The 20,996-nt window shown below is 42.4% G+C and overlaps 3 protein-coding genes across 3 annotated transcripts in view; 2 read left to right on the top strand and 1 right to left on the bottom strand.

Moving 5' to 3' along the window:
- The window catches only part of mrnip (MRN complex interacting protein), a 317,439-nt gene that overhangs the window by 102,494 nt on the left and 193,949 nt on the right, over positions 1-20,996 (bottom strand). The gene's annotated exons all lie outside the window — the stretch shown is intronic.
- On the top strand, positions 2,368-6,517 carry lect2.1 (leukocyte cell derived chemotaxin 2, tandem duplicate 1). Its single transcript, XM_064325896.1, has 5 exons — positions 2,368-2,523; positions 3,603-3,656; positions 4,289-4,394; positions 4,717-4,868; positions 6,006-6,517. Exons 1-5 carry the CDS (start codon positions 2,484-2,486, stop codon positions 6,170-6,172), a joined length of 519 nt encoding a protein of 172 aa, XP_064181966.1. The 5' UTR covers positions 2,368-2,483; the 3' UTR covers positions 6,173-6,517.
- rnasel3 (ribonuclease like 3) lies at positions 17,270-20,112 on the top strand. The gene is made up of 2 exons (XM_064325899.1): positions 17,270-17,424; positions 19,538-20,112. Exon 2 carries the CDS (start codon positions 19,546-19,548, stop codon positions 19,981-19,983), a length of 438 nt encoding a protein of 145 aa, XP_064181969.1. The 5' UTR covers positions 17,270-17,424; positions 19,538-19,545; the 3' UTR covers positions 19,984-20,112.

Raw genomic sequence — 20,996 nt, 5'->3', positions numbered from 1 at the left:
ATGCGTTAATTAATACACAAACATATATTTAAACATGCGCAGGAATGCTTCGAATGCCCACTGCCCTCCGTTCATCTCATTTTGAAAGGGCCCACCGTATCTGTAGAAGCTCAAAACAGCCTCTGTCAGTTTGGGAGAGTGCAGGCTTGCGAGCTCATCCACAGACATGTGTGCAGCCACCTGCTGCAGTCTACCAGCTGTGCTGTGCTGGAGATTCGCACGGCACTACAGTTACAGGCAGTTTCATCCCGAGGTGCAGCCTGTGCGGTTGGCATGGGCAGGCTGCAGTCAGTCACCCTTGTGCGCTGAGGTCAGGAAATCCCTGCCAAATTGCGCGCCACTTTGCCAGGCTGTGATTCGCGTTTAGGTCTGGCCTGTGGGGGTGCCCTGCCAAAGGGGGCACCTACCCAACTATCCTGTTCTAGGTGAATTTGGTGATTTGATATCCTCTTCTAGGTGATTTGGAGTTAAAGTCTATGTGAAATATCATCGATTATATATACATATATAAATATGAATTATGCAAAATAATTGTAGCATTATAGAATTTCCACTTGAAAAGATTCTTTCCATTCTAATGTTAAATATTATTTAATCCATTATCTAAGCAGTTAAGGGAGAGGAGATAAGATCTCTGTTCTTCTTGGTGTACTCCATTAATCCCCTGACAATAGTTTTATGCCGCTCTTATTGCTGGTATCTACTGACTTTTTAAATTTTTTGTGTTGCAGCTTTAACTGTTTAAAGTTTTGATATTCACTTCCGTTTTTAACATAATAAAATACATGACCGCCAATCCAAATGTGCTTGCCAAATATAATAACCGTCTGGGTTGAGCAACAAAGATCTTTCAAGGCTGAATCAAGACATGTTGTAATTGCTTTGAAACAGGTTTTTTGGATAAAGTCTCTCTCCCTATATGGTCCCTGTTGAATTTCAAAAATAAGTTGTGTGTGTGAATTATGTTTTTAATAATTTGTGATGTATGCAATTAGCACATTAACCCAACCACTCACTGGATATACTGAGTTAAAGAACCATTTTCCCTTCGCAGTTCCTGACTCCATCCGTTCAGAAGACAGTGCTGTACCCAAAGCTGGTACTGTCCATTTTCTCATTTCCTGTAGCATTTAGTCCTAATTGTTGAATGAACACAGCAATATTTAATCAAAAGCATTTGTATATGTCATGCATAGCACAGCTTTTTTATGGATGTCAAGCATTATTGCTCATTAGAAAGGATCCATAGAGGCTGATTTTCATTAACATATAAAAGCTCCTCTCCAAAGGCTTTAAAGCTCCTCTCCAAAGGCTTTAAAACAAACTCCAAGACCATTATCTGCTGGAGCCATAAACAAATCCGATTTATATTCTAGAAACACCATCCATCCATCCATCCATCCATCCATCCATCCATTCTTCCATCCATTTTCTAAACTGCCTATTCCTGGTCAGGAGGGTTGCAGCCGATGCTTGCATGTAGTGGGTGAGGTGCAGGAATAGACCGTGGACAGGTGGCCAATCCATTGCAGGGCTTACACAACGTTCACTCACACACACTCATACCTGCAGCAATTTATATTCTCCAGTGAGCTTACTGCATGCTCCTGGACTGGGGGAGGAAGCCGGAGTACCCAACGGAAACCCACACGGACATGTAGAACATTCAAACTCCACACCGAAAGGCCCTCGGTCGGGATGCCACCCCCCCCCCCCACCTCCCTACCCCCAGAAACACCTTTAAACATTAAAACAACATGTTATTGTTCATAGAAGCTGATGACTATGTTTTTGTTGTTGTTGTTAATAAAGCATTCTGAGTTTTCATATCCCAAAAAAACGAATTGGTAAACTATAGGGACGCTCTTGGCTGCCAGGTGGGAAAGCCCTTGATATTCAAACAGCAAATCCACATCATTTGAGTTGGCAGATTCAATGGCAAAATGCAGAGGGAATGTTAATGCACTGAATCTTACAAAAGGAAAGTATTTGTCCAGTCTTGAATATTTATAGCTGGCTACAGCAGTGACCATTAGTTCAGTTTACTTATCCCAAAATGTGTCAGTCACCGAAGTTAGCCACCAAACTCAGCATAATCTAATATGATTAAATTGACTTACGTATATTTTTAATATTTGAAGTGGTATCGGGAGCAGCAGTGCACAATGAATTACAGACTTATGAAAGCTTTTAATGTTGAGCAACAGAAACATCTCTCCGATGGGTGAAATACAGAACATGCAATATTCTGTGGTGGTTACTTCTTGGGGGAGGAACTATTGTGGCTGTTAGTCTACACTTCCCTCTCTAAGGGGATCTTTAGTATATTGATGTTTTGTGGAAGTGGGATGGGGACCCTGTCACCCCACCTCCCACCTCCCACCCCCCACCCCAGCCCCCAGTTAGCTTCGAAAATAAAAGAAGCAAATCCTCTCTGGGCAAACACATGCAGCTGCACGGAGAGCACCGTCGGAGGCTTCAACATGAAGACGACCATTCTTCTGACCGCCCTGGTCTCAGCCGGTGAGCTTCTGCCAAAATCCTTTGATGCTGCTTCACCTGTACATTGCATTAACAGCTAGCCTTGCAGATTACTCATACATAGGCTTACCTATACGGCATGCACTGACCCATATTATGAATTTATTGTGAAATCACCTTATATTACGAGATGATTTCACTGAAATTTTTGGGCAAGTTACTTAAGGCAGGAGCGTCCAATCTTATCCGAAAGGGCCGATTTGGGTGCAGGTTTTCGCATTAGCCCAGCACTATGAAGCCTGATTCCGCTGGCCAATGAATCGTGGTCTGCGGTCATGACCTTGACAGGTAGAATCAGGCATTACAGTGCCAGGTTTGAACAGAAATGAGAACGTACACCAACTCTTACTGGCACTAATCGGCATTAATCCCGAATGCAGCACAGCCGCGGTGACAGTGACAATGTGTGAGATAGTCGTTCCACTGACCTGACTCTTTAATCATCTTTATCCAATTTGATGGAGTGTCTAAAATAAAAAATATGTACATAATCACAACAATTGTTTTGACATTTAGGATTTTAGCAGGCGAATTGTTCAGGGTGTGTTCCCTCCTCTCGCCCAGTGCATGCTGAGATAGGCTCGAGCGACCTTGACCAGGAATAAGCGGGTATAGATAATGGATGCCAGGATTTAGGTATTTAAAATAATTTGTGCTGCGCCACAACTTTAAACTATTAGAGATATTTGTAACTTGAGGGCAGTTATTACAAATATACGTAACTTGACAAATTAGTGATTTGATTAGAAGTGGCTAGATTTTCAATGTTCAATGGCAGCGCGTAGGCAGGGCAGGCAGATCTGAGTGACAGCTGGTGGGCGGGGATATGATACAGTACTGAGTGATCGCAGTGGGTGGGGCACATGAAAGAGAATTAAGTGAGAGCAGTTGCGCGTGGATCTGAGAAGGCGCTGAGTGACAGCAAGGGGGCGGGGACGTGAGATGAGTGGCACGGGAGGGTGTGACGTGTGGTAGTAAAGCAGTACTGAGAGGCAGCAGGCATGTGGGCATCTGAAGGTGGCAGGTCCGTGTTAAGACTGGCTCTCATCTCTCTACTACAGCGCTGAGTGCTGAATATGATCAGTCTTCTGAATATCCGGACTCGCTCAGTGCAGGTAGCATGTGCCTCTAACACAAATATGATCAAGCACGTGATCTTAAACACTTTGTGTATGCGTGTGTGTGTGCAGGCACAATTAACAACGCAACACACACAACCACACAACACGCATACACACACACACACACGCATACACACACACACAACACACACACACCACACACCACACACACACACACACACACACACACACACACGCATACACCACACACACACACACACACAGCATACACACACACACAACACGCATACACACACACACACACACACACACACGCAACACACACACACACACACACACACACACGCATACACACACACACACACACACACATTCACAAGCACACAGCACACACACACACACACACGCATACACACACACACACACACACGCATACACACACACACACACACACACACACACGCATACACACACTCAAGCACACACACACACACACACACACATGCATGTACAAGCACACATACACATACACACATACGCACACACACACACACGCACAGATATGCACACTTATTACTGTTCTGGCAAAAAACACGTGTCTGATGATGATAATAGGCCACTATATCCATCTATGCTTATTAATGGCACCGTTTCTTTATTCTCAGAGTCCGAACTGGTGAAGTTTGGCGCCCTCTGCAGTGGAAACCCCAGCAACCGTAAGCGAGGTTGCGATGGCAAAGGGTACGGCTGTGGAAACTACGGAGCCAGCCGGTGAGGAAGCGCCAAGTTACCTCATTTAAAATGCTGCGTATATTTCAGTTAAAGACCCAGCGTGCCTGGCAAAAGCCGCTTTCTAAACACTGTAAACGTAGTCTTCTATGTGCGTGGTAGCCTATGTCATGTTGTATATCTGGAATGATAAATATGTGGTATCTGTAGGAGAGGGACTTAACCCCCAAGTGGGGAACACATTTTGTGTGACAATAACACATCGCAAACGCTCCCTACCCCTCCGTTGCTAAGCGCCAAGGTAAGCAATGGAGTCCCTCGCTAATAGCACCCAAGCGATTCCTGCGAATGTTTTCGTCGCCAGAGCTGGAGGTAAACGCAAGCACTTGGGCCTGGACATCGTCTGCGCCGACGGGGCGACGGTTTACGCCCCGTTTGACGTGAAGCTGGGCGGCCGCGCCGCTCCTTATAAGAAAAACAATGCCATCAATGACGGCGTCAACCTCAGCGGAGGAGGTAACGTTTCCTGGAACGTTTTAAGTACTGCCCTGCTTGTTTCTGCCGGGCATCGGCAATGCCAAGGTACACTCAACACAAACACTGACAGACCCAAATCAAACAGAAATTGGACATTGGAATTAACCCAGTTTGTCTCAAAGTCTAGATGAGAATCTGTGTTCAAATATAAACCTGACTGGTTGCCCATAATCCTCACAGATTAGCAACTATTAAAGTTTTTATTTGCGAAAATTTAACTGATATTCATTGTGTAGAGACAAGAAAAAACAGCCAATTAATTGATCATGTCAGTGCATAATATTTCACCAATCAATTTTCCAATAATGAACTCAGCATTTGAGCTGGCCCTCGCTTCTAATTTTGACAGGATGAAAGGAGGCTTCCGAATTAAACCTGTAGCTTAGGGCTATTCAGCTGGTCACACGGGGACCAAAACAGCCCATCATAGATTAACTCCTGGCCTTTTGATTACAGAAAAATATATATTCACACACATCAAACTCTCCAGGTCTGCATGTACACTGTGTTAGCATATCTACCTCTCTTGAAAGTTAATAGAAAATGACAACACTCACTAGCACCAAGTTATAACTCTTTACACTATGCTATGTTTTTCATTCATTTTTAATAAATGCCATTTAGAACATGTTTGGCCCATATACACATTTTTAAAAATTGGAATCAGCTCCCAAAAGGCACTCAAAACGTTAGAATCAAAACTGGAACCTGAATGCTCTCTCATACCTTATACCGGGAATCATTGAACGCACCTGATTAATCAGAAACACCTGTCACGCCATTTGTCCCAGACATTATGGTGGCCTGAAATGGGGGGACTATGTGAAAAAGTTCTGTAATTCCTACATTTGCAACCAAAATGAATAAAAATGGCATTAAACAAAAGCAGAGAATGTGCACTTTAACCACACGTGAATTGTTTGATTACAAATCAAAAATTGTGGACTACAAAGCCAAATCGATAAAAGATATGTCTCTATCCCAAGCATTTTGGCGCTCACTGCATGTATATGCAATATATATATGTGTATACAAACTGATGATATTTCATGGGTACTGTAGATGATTTGCATTGGTAGCTGGATGGATTCACTGACTCATTTTGTCCTTTTGCAGGCTTGTGCTTTAAGCTGTTTTACGTGAAGCCGGACAAGTACACCGGGACGGTCAAGAAGGGTCAGAAAATCGGAAAGCTGCTGCCCATGCAGTCAGTCTATCCAGGGATCACCTCTCACGTGCACGTCCAGATGTGTGACAAGACGGATCCCACCAAGTACTTCTGAGTCGTTCCAGAGCCCCAAAAATGTCTTTGGCATTTTAAACCTAAGCTTCACCATCACATCGGGTGCCTGGTCCCGTAAGAAAAGCCTTATTACAAACTGTCATTTTTAAGACAGGCTTAATTACTGGCCTCCAATGACAACACAGCATTGGAAGAATGAACAATGATAGTGCAGGAAACGCAAGAGAATAGTTTTGTTGGATAACAGCTTTATTCTTGAATTCTGAAAAGTTATGAAGTTATATCTAGCTTCCACCGAATGTTTGCTGTCTGGCTATCAGGCTTTTCTGGAACATGTCAATTTCTTCACCTGCTGCAATTTAATAAAAGACTGAACAAAACAGAACTGACTCTGAGTGTTAATAACAAAGGGTTAATGGTAAGGCTCTCTCACTCACTCTCTCTCTCTCTCTCTCTCTCTCTCTATCCGTCACATACACACACCAACTCACTCAGTTATCTATCATTTATAAATCTCAAGAATTAAATAAAGAAAAATCTCAAAAAAAAATCTTTATTTCAAAGTTCCAATAATAACTATAACTACAATGGGAGGCAAAACCTTCTTTTACAGAGCTCCTGTCTTAGGGAACAACCTCCCTTGGAATGTTCAAGCTTTGGACACACTATTTTTTAACCATAGGCTCAAAACTTTATTTAAAAATGGTGGATCACGACCACAAAGTTGCGCATTTCCCCGTTGTACAGTACAAATCTTGTAGAAATGCTGCCACGGCATTGCACCCTATTCCACATTATACCGTGGCCTCTACAATACTTCAAATCATTATCAATCATCTAGTTCCTTACCCCTTTGCATTTCTGCTCTCTGCCCTGGGGCATTTGCAACTCTGCCCAACCCTGAGTTCACCACAGTGGAAACCCCAGTAACACTAAGAGAGATTGTGATGAGGCAAAATATGGTTGTGGATATTTTGGAGACAGCCGGCATGGAGGCATTAAGTCACCTCATTTAAAATGTTGTGTATTTCTGTACCTGTATGTACCTGTACTTCTGTTGAAGCCATGGTATATATATCTGTGGTATCCATGGTATCCATGGTATATATAACAGACTGAAAAATTCCTTTGTTCCCCGTGCCATCAGACTGCACAACTCCAAAGTTGGAAGGGAGAGGAGGGGTGGGGAGATAGGTTAGGTCTGAGGTCTGAGGAAGTAGAGTTAGGCCTGATCACCTGAACATCATCATCATCAACTGAAAGTCTCATTATTTATTGTTTACTACCTATTTAATTAAACTGGAACAACCGCTGCTATTTTATATAACCGTGCTACTTATTCTTTATTCATTTCTTTATTATTTGTTACTATCTCTATGTTGATATTGATGTGTGATGTTTAATTTGTTAACTTTTTGACTTATGGTGCTGTACTCACTGGAAACCTGAATTTCCCTAAGGGAACTTCCCTACGGGATCAATAAAGTTTCTATCTATCTATCTATCTATCTATCTTCCAAATATCATTGCTCATCTTTTGGATGAAAAACTATTTGTATATATATATATAGCACATTATCTGTTCATTTTTTTAAATGTTATGCAGGCTTGAATATACTGAACGAGGCACAAATCACTTTGTGCCACTATAAACAATAGCTTCTTTCTGGAAAGACATGTGTCATATTGTGTATCTGAAATGATAAGTATGTGGTATCTGTAGGAGAGGCAGTATGTACACACACACACACACATATATATTGGGATGGCAGGTATGCCATCCCGCCAAGTTACGCCTTGGCGGGGGCATGCCCCATGCCTATACAGCACCGAGAGATTGGCACTTTTCAGGGTTCCCCACAGAAACCACAACAGCCACAGACACTCAGCCCTTAAAAACTTCAAATTCTGTACATTCTCACCCCGTTTCAACAGACAGAATTCATAAACAACTTCACATGTCCACACAATAAAGCCCCAAACTAAGGGGATTTTACGTTTTCTCCTTCTTCTTCTTCTTCTCATTCTTCTTCTTCTTCTTATTTTTCCTGCCGCCAATCCCGCTAACAACATGTCTCCCCATTGGACATTTTACCGACACCAGCCAAATCTTCACCTACACGACCCAATCAAAAACACGCATACACACGGAAAATACCCATACCTTTTTATTCTGAAACATTTCCAACTTAAACAGCTAGTCTGCTGTGGCCTAGTGGGCAAAGTTACAGTCTTGGGAACACAGGGTCATAGGTTCAAGCCCAGCTAAAAACATGTTTTTTTCACCTGCTTTTACCCTCACTGATAATTGTCTACTATTTCTCAATTATTTCTTTTGCACCATATCTACCCGCCGTTCACCGAACGTATATACTGCATTATGACGTACCGTCTGTATGTTCAGTTATTAACCGGCTACAATATTGCAAAACCATATGGATTCAACGGGAGCTCTTCTGTGCTTACTGGCCTGTGTTCTTCTTTAAAACCACGGACAGGTTTGCTAATGATATTTCACGCATTGCATAGCTCTGTCATGGTGCTGCACTAACAAAGTCACAGACTGGTAAACCTCTGGTTGAAGGATTGAATCCCACCTCACCCTCAGGAAGATAATTTCCTCTTTTACACTAAAGTTTTCTTACGCTTATATTTGCTTTACCAAAACTCACTCACGGCCACCCATATGCATTTCATAACGGCAAATGTATATTTCTTCACTTGGCTACCGTGCAAAACCTTCTTATCAGCAAATGCCACGTTTCTACATTCATGTCACCTCACCCTGTTCTCTATCTAGCCACATACAAACAATTACTACATATGTACATTCTGCAACTCCCCATTAAAACATTACATTTAAAACCACGACTCACTCATAATTATAGCCATTAGTACTGAACATGAGAAAAGCACACCAGTGCAATAAATTTCATGTTACTTAACTCTCCACTTTAACATCTAATACTTTATAGCGACTGTTATATATACCGTTCGATAAGGATACTAAGCTCGCTCATGATCACTTCATTTACTTCGCACTATAGTCTGTGATCAACCTTCACCTACATGCCCATTCTGCAAAAACATATTGTTTCAACTACGCAATTTCATAATTTCATCCTAATTTCTCTCACACTGTTGTTATTTTCTCATATGCAAAGCCTTATGGGACATATGCGTCTGCTCCTAATCTCCACTATCAAGTTTTCCGGTTCTAGCTTAGCAAAACAGCGAAGAGGATTCCCACCTGCAGATAAGCCTATTAAAATACCTTATAAACCTTACAAAAACTAAAAGTGCACGTCCACGAAGTAACAGAATAGAGCAGGACAGAAGGGTACACAAGTTTCGACCTAGGGAGCTCTAATTCTACAGGCTTGCTGATTCTTTAGTCAATCAAGGCTCGTTGGATGGCCGTCAAATCTGTGAGTAAATACACTGGCCATATACCACCAACGTTTCTGATGCATTTACACTTACGCCACTGCACCCTAGAAACTACCGTCACCCACTCAGCAAGTGGTAAAGAAAACAGAGGATGCGGGTGCTTCTTCCGAGATCTGCTGCTAACACATGGGGCGGCAGCGTAGCACAGTGGGTGAAGAACTGGGGTTGTAACCGAAAGGTCATATGTTCGATTCCTGGGTAGGACACTGCCGATGTACCCTTGTGCAAGGTACCTAACCTGATACCAGATCGGTGTGTCCCGGTTCACTGGAGAACACATCCTGGTTCTGGCTGACCAACTCCCTCAACTCCTGCTTCTGTGCTTGGTTTCTGTGCTTGGCTGTACCCTTGCGCAAGGTACCTAACGTGAATTGCTTCAGTATATATCCTGCTGTATAAATGGATACAATGGATACTAAAATGTTATGTTGTGTAAGTTGCTATGTTGTGTAAGTCGCTCTGGATAAGAGCGTCTGCTAAATGCCTGTAATGTAATGTAACATGAAAGACCTAAACAGACTGTGGCAAACACGCCTGCCACAGGCCACCGAAGTGGCTTTCCTAGGGGCCCTCCAGCACAGAGATACAGGGAGAAGATGCTCAAATAGTCCACATTCATTTACAAGGTTTGGCAAGATGGTACAGCCAAATGAGCAGATGTAAAACACGGTCATGACAGAGAGGCTCTCCTTGGTGTGAGTGGGGATGGTAGATTTAACCTGTGCGCACGGATTACCTCACTACGCACAGGTGCAGCCACTCCTGTTCCCGGGTCCAATTAGCCTGGCCAATTATCTAATTCTTAACCAATTATCCAATTGGCCAGGTCTAATTAGCTTGACCCAGGGCAGGTGTGGCTGCTTAAACCAGCCATCCCCACACCACACAGACATTCACTGTGCAAAGACGGATGTTTTAACTCTTAATGTGGGAATAACTCAGGGGTCATTTCAAAGATGTGTGTGTGTGTGTGGACACCCCCAAACAGCACCCTCTGGCACTGAAATTGGTATTACGCTCCTTCTGTCCATACCCCTGTTTGACAGAGCATGGGTTTACTTACATTACATTACATTTATTTAGCAGACAATTTTATCCAAAGCGACAAACAAAAGTGCATATCATGGTCATTGGACAACTACAAAACACAGGTGAAATAAGGTGTGGACTGTTTATTCAGTGCCACAGTTTGTTTCCAGTTAACAGGTTGGATCTCAGCCCGAAGCTAACAGACAAATGAAAGGCACCAGCCATTATCACATAAGTACTATACAAACATGATGGAAGCATATTGGTTTCACCGGTCCACAAGATGTTTTTTTTTCCCCAGAATTCTGCAAGCTCCTTTAGGTAGTTCTTGGAAAATTGTAACGTGGCCACCCTGTTTTGGCGCTTAGCCAGTGGTTTACATCTTGCAGTGGAGACTCTGTAGTTCTGTTTCTGAAGTCTTCTGCATACGGTAGTCACTGATACATCCACACCTGCCTCCCGAAGGGTGTTTCTGATCAGTCAGATGTGTTTGGGGGTTTTTCTTCTCTAGCTGTGAGCCAATGACTGTTCTACAAACTGCAGCCCATACGGTACTACAGGAGGCCCTGTATCAAACAACTGGAATGTGTTTACCAATGACATGGGGAGAGGTTTTTGGGTTAAAATACCACCACCAGTTTTTTTTCTTGTGCAAAATGTGTTTACAGGAAAAGAGAACAAAAGTAACTTGTTGCAGCCATCTGCCAGTCTCCCTTCTCCAAAAATAAATAAATAATAAATCCTGGCTTCATCGCTGGCATTGATTCCACCAGACCCCTGGTGGGATTAAGCTAACAGTGTCTTACTAGTCTCTGTTATTATCATGTCATCAACATTTACATCTAATATGACTGAAGGACCCAGCCTGCCCTTAAGACCAGTACCTTTACCAACCAAACTATGCAGGAAACTTCTTTGGATTTATATTTATATGCATTCAGGGGCTGATGATGTACCTATTCAGACATTTTAGCTGCTCTTTATAGTTGACACTGGGCATTTCTCATTTCACTTCTCTTTCCTTTCTTCCCCTTTCTTTATCTTTCATTTCTGCTTGGTCAGTACACCAGCAGAACAGCATCTACATTATTGGTTTTTATTACATAATTTGAAATGGATTACATTATTGGGAGTTATTACACTATTGGTAGTTTATTACATTATTAGATGCTACAGGGCTATAAAAAGCTAAGATATTGTTAGAGGGTGAATTATTTCCACATGATTTTAGAAACTCTCGATGGGTCAGAGCTGTTTTGGCGGCACAAGGGGGACCTACACAATATTAGGCAGGTGATTTTAATGTTGATCGGTGTATATATACATAACTAATTACATTTTTTAATACACCATACAAAAAAAGAATTGAGTATTGCAAAATGGAAAAGGGAAACATAAAAAAGCACCTTAATGCACCATTACCTGTGTATTAAGATCAGCTGGTAAATTAGTATTAGCTACTTTCACTTACAGTAGTCAGCTGAAGAGACCGGATGTACCCATCCCCCACGCCTTCCCGCCAGAAGGTAGAAACACGAGGAAGTTCCAGGCAGCTGTACTGTACCAATACAGTTTGTATTGGTACAGTACAGTAAATTATTAGTCCCAGAATAAACAGATGGGTTTACTTACTAGAGTTCCTTCACCCAGTTTGCATTCTGAGGTCTTGAGAGATCCACACCTTGGGTCCTGCTGTTGAAACTACCTGTGGCAGGCTCACAGGTGTGGGGTTTCCACGTCACCAATTTGATAACTAAACACGCACACGAAACACAACTGGAGTGCAATTGGGGGATTTATTAGGGAAAATTTACACAAGGAGGGAAAGGGGGAAATTCAGCAACTAATCCAAAGTCCACAATCCGTTCTCGTTTTCCTTTTTCCGTATTCCAGGGGTAATCAAAAAAACCCAGGTCCTCAGCCAAAACAGTTCGGTACACATTACATTACATTCATTTGGCAGACGCTTTTATCCAAAGTGACGTACAAAAAAAAGTGCATTTCATGATCGTAGACAACTGCTAAACACAGGTTCAGTAAGGTACAATACTTATTTTGTACAGCTATTTCTAGCCGAGAACAGTGAACACTATTCCGGCCTAACATCTGCAAAGCCAACTAGGCAGAAGAATAAGCTACAGTATTAGGACAAATACAAGTTACCAAGAGGTGTTGGGATGGGGCAACATGTAACAAGTGACAGGAAAAGGGTTTTTAAATTTTTTTAAAATTTATTATAAAAGAGTGAAATATACAGCGTGGTGGTGGTTAGTCTAGGTATAGTCTGAAGAGATGAGTCTTCAGGTCACGACGGAAGATGGGTAGTGAGGGGGAGGTTCGGAGAGGGACGGGAGTTCGTTCCACCACTGGGGAGCTAGGGTGGAGAAGCTCTGTGATCCCTTTGGGTGGGTGGGAGGGGTTACAAGGCGCCCTGCTGCCGCAGAGCGAAGTATGTCCTGCAAGTAGATGGGGGCTGTCCTGTTGGCAGCAGTGTAGGCAAGGGTCAGGGCTTTGAACCGGATCCTGGCGGTGACCAGTAGCCAGTGAAGTGATCGCAGCAGAGGAGTGACGTGGGAAAATTTGGGGAGGTTGTAGATGAGTCGGGCAGCGGCATTCTGAATCATCTGTAGTGGCTGTATGGCACAAGCTGGCAGGCTTGCAAGGAGAGAGTTGCAGTAATCAAGGCGAGAGGTCACCGTAGCCTGGACGAGCAGCTGGGTGGAATGCGTTGTCAGGTATGGTCGAATCCTTCTGATGTTGTACAGAAGGAATCTGCAGGACCGTAATGTTGCCTTGATGTGCTCCTTGAGGTCCAGCTGGTCATCCAGGACCACCCCCAAGCTCTTGGCAGAGTGAGAGGCAGTCACTGTGGTGCCATCAACCGTGATTGAGAGCTCACAAAGTACACAGCGGGGTTTGTCAAACAGTCCGGGTCACAACAGGTAATCACACAGATATTTTAGCTTTCTCTCACTCTCTGCAACATGCATTTCTCTCACGGTACTTTGAACTGTTTGTGCAACCCGCTTCCCCTTTTATCCCCCTACACTTAATGGCTTAATGAAGCCCAGGCTTGCCTCGTTGGGGCAGGAAGTCCATATAAGGCTCGGGGGTGGAGCCAGCGGGCTGCAACATATCTGCCCTCAATTACCACTCCCCTCACCTCTCCCTGCCGTCTGCCACACACCCGCTCCCCTCAGTTCCGACCGGGAGGGAGGGGCGGTCCAGCTCCCTAGAGCATCCCTCCTGGAGAGGGCATCGGCATTTCCATGGGCTGCACCTGATCTGTGGATGACAGAGAAAGCAAAGGGCTGTAAGGATCGTGTACCCCAGGTACTCAGCCTCCCGTAGGCCGAGCCAACATTTTTTTTGGGTTAGCTGTTAGCCCCACCCCCCTTAAGGCCTGTAAAACTGCATTCACCTGGTTTAGGTGGATCTCCCACTCGTTCCCATGGATTACAATATCATCGAGGTAGGCCGCGGCATACTCATGATGGGGACAAAGAACCTGGTCCATCAACCTCTGGAAGGTGGGTGGGGCCCCGTGCAATCCAAAGGGCAGCTTCCTGTAGTGGAACAGCCCGTCAGGGGTGGCGAAAGCAGTTTTCTCCCGCGCCTCGGGAGCTAAGGACACCTGCCAGTAACCCTTCGTCAGGTCAAGTGTGCCTAGCTGTTCTATTAGTTCATCAATTCGGGGCATCGGGTAGACATTGAACTTTGAGATTTCATTCAATTTTCTAAAATAATTACAGAAGCGAATGGTGCCGTCTGGTTTCGGTATCAACACTATGGGGCTGCACCACTCACTATTCAACTCTTCGATGATTCCAGCTTCCAACATAACTTTTACCTCGTCCCTGATAGCGTCTCTCCTCGCTTCTGGTATGCGGTAGGGTCTCAATTTCACCTTTTTCCCAGGTTACATTAATTATTTACATTCATTCCTTCATTAGCATGGCTGCTTACCAAGCGACTTGCTAAAGTGCATTTTCTGATCGTGAACTGCTGAACCACGGGTTCAGTAAATGGTACAATTACTTATTTTGTAAAGCTATTTCTAAGCCTGGAAAAGAACACTCATCCTGGTCTAACATCTGCAAAGCCAAACTAGGCAGAAGAATAAGCTAGAGTATTAGGACAAATACAATTTACCAAGAAGTGCAGGGATGGGGCAACATGTAACAAGTGACAGGGAAAAGGGTTTTTTTTTTTTTTTTTTTTAATACAGCGTGGTGGTGGTTATTCTAGGTATAGTCTGAAGAGATGAGTCTTCAGGCCACGGCGGAAGATGGATAGTGAGGGGGAGGTTCGGAGAGGGACGGGGAGTTCGTTCCACCACTGGGGAGCTAGGGTGGAGAAGCTCTGTGATCCCTTTGGGCGGGTGGGAGGGGTTACAAGACGCCCTGCTGCTGCAGAGCGGAGTGGTCGAGCAGGCACATAGAATTGAGTCATGTCCTGCAAGGTTCAGTGATGATGTGGTGCTGTACCAGATCGGTGTGTCCCGGTTCACTGGAGAACACATCCTGGTTCTGGCTGACCAACTCCCTCAACTCCTGCTTCTGTGCTTGGTTTCTGTGCTTGGCTGTACCCTTGCGCAAGGTACCTAACCTGAATTGCTTCAGTATATATCCAGCTGTATAAATGGATACAATGGATACTAAAATGCTATGTCGTGTAAGTCGCTATGTTGTGTAAGTCGCTCTGGATAAGAGCATCTGCTAAATGCCTGTAATGTAACATGAAAGACCTAAACAGACATTACAGTGAGGGGCTTTTATCTTGTTACTCACAGCCATCAGTCCCTGTCACATTTAAAGGAAACAATGCTTATAGATTTATACACATATACTGGTCTGTTATTTCGTCGCATATTCTGCAAAACTGTGAAAGGGGCAAAGTATTTGTATAGGCCTTGACCAGCAGCCAAATAAAACAATAAAAATTGTGTAATTATTTAAGTGTAATAATATTCACATGAACTGTGTGGAGATTGTCTGGCTGCGGACCCCATGTGCAAGGTTGTTAAACCTTGTGATCTCACCCTACTGCATGTACCTTACCTGAGCATTGTGATTATCTCTCTAAATGCATGCAGACGGATGTTTTCACTCTTAATGTGGGAATAACTCAGGGGTCATTTCAAAGATGTGTGTGTGTGTGTGTGTGTGTGTGTGTGTGGACACCCCCAGACAGCACCCTCTGGCACTGAAATTGGTATTACGCCCCTTCTGTCCATACCCCTGTTTGACAGAGCATGGGTTTAGTTACATTACATTACATTTATTTAGCAGACAATTTTATCCAAAGCGACGTACAAAAGTGCATATCATGGTCATTGGACAACTACAAAACACAGGTGAAATAAGGTGTGGACTGTTTATTCAGTGCCACAGTTTATTTCCAGTTAACAGGTTGGATCCCAGCCCAAAGCTAACAGACAAATAAAAGGCACCAGCCATTATCACATAAGTACTATACAAACATGATGGAAGCATATTGGTTTCACCAGTCCACAAGATGTTTTTTTTCCCCAGAACTCTGCAAGCTCCTTTAGGTAGTTCTTGGAAAATTGTAACGTGGCCACCCTGTTTTGGCGCTTAGCCAGTGGTTTACATCTTGCAGTGGAGACTCTGTAGTTCTGTTTCCGAAGTCTTCTGCATACGGTAGTCACTGATACATCCACACCTGCCTCCCGAAGGGTGTTTCTGATCAGTCAGACGTGTTTGGGGGTTTTTCTTCTCTAGCTGTGAGCCAATGACTGTTCTACAAACCGCAGCCCATATGGTACTACAGGAGAGCCTGTATCAAACAACTGGAATGTGTTTACCAATGACATAGGGAGAGGTTTTTGGGTTAAAATACCACCACCAGTTTTTTTTCTTGTGCAAAATGTGTTTACAGGAAAAGAGAACAAAAGTAACTTGTTGCAGCCATCTGCCAGTCTCCCAAAATAAATAAATAATAAATCCTGGCTTCATCGCTGGCATTGATTCCACCAGACCCCTGGTGGGATTAAGCTAACAGTGTCTTACTAGTCTCTGTTATTATCATGTCATCAACATTTACATCTAATATGACTGAAGGACCCAGCCTGCCCTTAAGACCAGTACTTTTACCAACCAAACTATGCAGGAAACTTCTTTGGATTTATATTTATATGCATTCAGGGACTGATGATGTTCCTATTCAGACATTTTAGCAGCTCTTTATACTTGACACTGAGCATTTCTCATTTCACTTCTCTGTCCTTTCCTCCCCCTTTCTTTATCTTTCATTTCTGCTTGGTCAGTACACCAGCAGAACAGCATCTACACCAGGGATGCACAAAAAGAGCTGATCCATTTCACAAGTTTGTGCCAACTTCTTAATTATTTAATTAGTTCAATCATCTCTTGATCTGTCAGTTGTACAAGCAGCAGCTACAGCCCCAGACTGCAAGTTTAACCTGAAAATTTTACCATGCTCAAGGAATGAACCAGCATAGCTAGCTGTCAGAAAACTAAGGGAATAGGTTGGAACAAAAACCAGCACACAGACCAGCCCTTAAGGATCAGAGTTGTGCACCCCATTTTATGTGATCTTCTTAATCTTGACGTGCAGTTTTTTTATTTTCAAAGAATAAAGGCTTTTGGGTAAAATTCTGATGACATCAGAGGTAGCCACTCCCCCATCCACGTTATAAAAGTCAGAACACTAAACTCAAATAGTCACACTCACCTGAAAGACACCTTCATCTGAGGATCACCTTTAGCTGACATTCATTTTACCCAGACGGACACCCTGAGCCCACCAGAGACCGGACACATTCGGCAGGTTAGTAACTCATTAGGATTTATGCAGCTCTGTATTTGCATTCTGCAAAAAAAACTCCTGATAAAAAAAAATATATATATTGCCTTCACACTGTGATAAGAACCCAGTACAGTTTTTTGTTATTTTAATTTAATATTTAATAAGTGTGTAATTCTCCTTAAATGTAATATGATAGTTCAAAAATATAAATGATACTGTATGCAACCACATGCATATAGAGATAGCTCTTCTTCACTACAATGCAGATACATTTAGCAAAGTCTTATACACTAGTATAGAGACAATCATTTCCTAAAAGAGCAAATAATGGCCTTCAACCAGTGTCAATTTTGGCAGCTATTTTAGATTTAGTCTTAGTCTTTAGATGAAAATGCACATTAGTTTTAGTCACATTTAGTCATTTTTATCCTTCTTAGTTTTAGTCGACGAAAACTCAAAACATTTTAGTCTAGTTTTAGTCAACAAAAACTCGTCGCAGGGACTCCCTGCTTTATATTTGATGTTTTCTATTCAAATTAATTAAACTAGGTTAATACAGGTATTGGAAATTGGATGCAAGTTGTCAGGTTGTATCAAGTATGCTGAAATTTCAAAAGATGTAATATAGTAAGTGGCTGTTACAACTCTTAAAGCAACATTTCACTCTGTTAACACTTATTTGTGTAATATACTTACCTTAGCTGGATATCTGTACACTAGCCTCTCTCTCCCATCAATGTGATGCTGCTGTGCAGTCCTCGCTACTACTAAGCTAAGGATATTGCACAGATAGAAGTGTGGAATGTTGCTTTACTCAAAGTCAAGAAGCGAAACATTCTTTCTTTGTCTATTGTGGTTATATATATTTTCTGAAACTTTGCATAAAACCAAAAGAGGTAGCCTATGTATTTCTCTCATAATAAAATCAACTTGGGTCCAAAAGAGATATGTATTTCTCTTTCATAATAAAACCAACTTAGGTAGTGTTTTTCCAGACACTTGCTTTACAGTTTACAATGTCTAACTATCATACACTTTTAACTGTTTGATGTACACTGTGTTGTTTTGGTTTAAGCCACTATGTAAATTTAAAACAAAAAGTGGTAAAGCAGAGTGCTTTAACAATCAGAGTCTCAGCATCAGATACAGTATGATATCAGCAGTAGCAGAAATTAACCACCTCAACGTTAACCTAACGTTAGCTAACTTATATACTGACTAGTTAACATTAGTTATCATTGACATGAACTTACCGTGGAATAAATAGCAGGGTGATATGCCTTCAGGTGTCACTTCAGGTTGGTTGTATTCTTCCCACCTAATTTGTGGCCGCAGGGTTTCTCTCCCGTTACTAGTGTGCATTGTGTTTCCCTTTCTGCTGAATTGTAAATAAAGTGTGTCCATATATCAGTTCCCTTTTTTCTACCGAGCCCTTGAATTGGTGTTGAAGCCATCGTATTATCATTAATCACTCCCTAATTTGGTGCTCTCGCTGGCAGGTGTGGCACGTGTGTACTGTGTGTATCATCTGTGTGGAGAGGTAGGATCCGGGCAGCATTCAACCAATGACAAGAATGCACTGCTTTGCTTAGATTTTGCAAGATACCGGTAGATGCATGCACGATTGGAAAAAAGAATTCATGCAATTTCAATATCCGTTAGTCCATCACTAACGTTTTAGTCTCGTCTCGTTAACGAAAATGAAAAGAGATTTAGTCGCAGTTTTTATTTTCGAATCGTCAAGGTGTCGTCTTAGTCATGGGAAAAAGGTCGTTGACGCATATTTTTCGTCAACATTTTCTTTAACGAAATGAACACTGCCTTCAACAATGTGTGCAGTACGTATATTGACTGATACAGTTTAGCAGACTAAAAGTTTTATAGCAGGACAGCCTGCCAGCAACTCTGAAATTACATTATGAAATATTTACATTGGAGTAAGATGAGCTGAGGGCTGAGGTTGGTGTATGTTGCGTGTATGTGTGCGCATGTCCGTGGTCATGTGTGTATGAGAGGAAGTGGGCTATTTAGCTGTTTATTGGCTTACATGTGTAATGTATGGCAATACTGAAGCTTTTGAAATATATCAGAGTTTCAACAAATAATACTCACTAATTGTGTGTATGTTCCCCAGGCGCAATCATGAAGGCCACCTTCTCTCTGCTCTTCCTGATCCTTGCCATCACTTGCACAGTGATTTCACAGGACACACAATACCAAAAATTCATAATTCAGCATTACCAAAATGGCATGGCGGTGAAAGACTGTAATAACAAGATGAGTATTATCAACAAACGTTATAATCACAACCATTGCAAAGAGGTCAACAGTGTCATTTCTACATCTACCACAAACCTCATAAACGCTGTCTGTGACAAGGCCGGGGAACCCTACACTATGCGGGATGGCAGAGTTCTTCGCAGATCGTTGCAACAATTTCGTGTCATCACCTGCACACGCAAGGGGGGATCAGACCTGCCCCCATGCGAATACAAAGGATCCGACAGCGTGAGAAACATCGTCATCGACTGCAATGCGGACAAGTTACCTGTGCACTATGAAGAGGGTCATATATTGTAAGTGAAGATACCTCTGATATACGTGCAGTGAAAATGATAAGAGCTATGCTAAAATTAATGCACTCATCTAACTGGAGCTTATAACCAGTTGAAACAATATGCTTCACGGCAATAAAGGCTTTCACTGCAACCTGCTTCTTCTCGTATTTTTAAGTCAATACAGTCACTAAATGAACATTACACACAATAAGCATAAACAATACAGTGAGACATATTCAGCTAACACATCAAACGCTATTAATAATGTGTTATTTAGAAATATCCCGAGTGCATTTATTTGAAAAATATTATTATTTGAAAACTGCCAGCAGTTCAGTGTTATTCACATTGTTTGTGACATGCCTCTAATTAGATAGACACCACGTTAAAACAATGAAGAAAACAATTACCTCTATATTTTCTTTTTACCTTTCATGTTCTATATATAATAATCTGATGACCGTTAGCAGTGCTTCACAAAGTAATGTCATTGTGTTATCCACATTGCATTTTACACATTAAACTGCTACAACGTTTAAAAATTCTTAAAGACCCCCTATTAAACTTTTTGGCAAGTTATACGTTATTCCACAAGCTCTACCAAACATATTGATGAGGTTTTACATGGGGGGAAATTTTGCAGTACATGTTTAAAAGATAAATCCTGGGAGTTTCTTACCCTTCAAACTAAACAGACCATTTTAGATGGATGTTACATGTTTTTTTTCACATGCTCTGCATTGATTGGTTAATTGACCAGGAATGACGCAAGTCTCCCTTCCTTCTCCTGTCCACATTCACACTCCAGAAGAGTGAAAAAACATAGCGCCCTTGAATCAACCGGTACCCAAAAGATATTTCTCCAATACTGCCACTGACTTTATAACAGTCAGCAGATGCTCTTATCCAGAAGTTCCCACTAGAACTGCAGATAAACATTTCTTTGGGCAGAGGAAAAGTAGAATATTTGCGTGGTGCTGAGGTTAGATGTTTCGCCTTGCTGACTAACTAAAACAAAACATTTAAAGTATTGCT

Source organism: Anguilla rostrata, chromosome 3 (genome assembly GCF_018555375.3).
Source record: "Anguilla rostrata isolate EN2019 chromosome 3, ASM1855537v3, whole genome shotgun sequence".
In the NCBI taxonomy this organism is placed as follows: Eukaryota; Metazoa; Chordata; class Actinopteri; order Anguilliformes; family Anguillidae; genus Anguilla; species Anguilla rostrata.
This window is presented reverse-complemented; position numbering and strand designations above follow the sequence as displayed.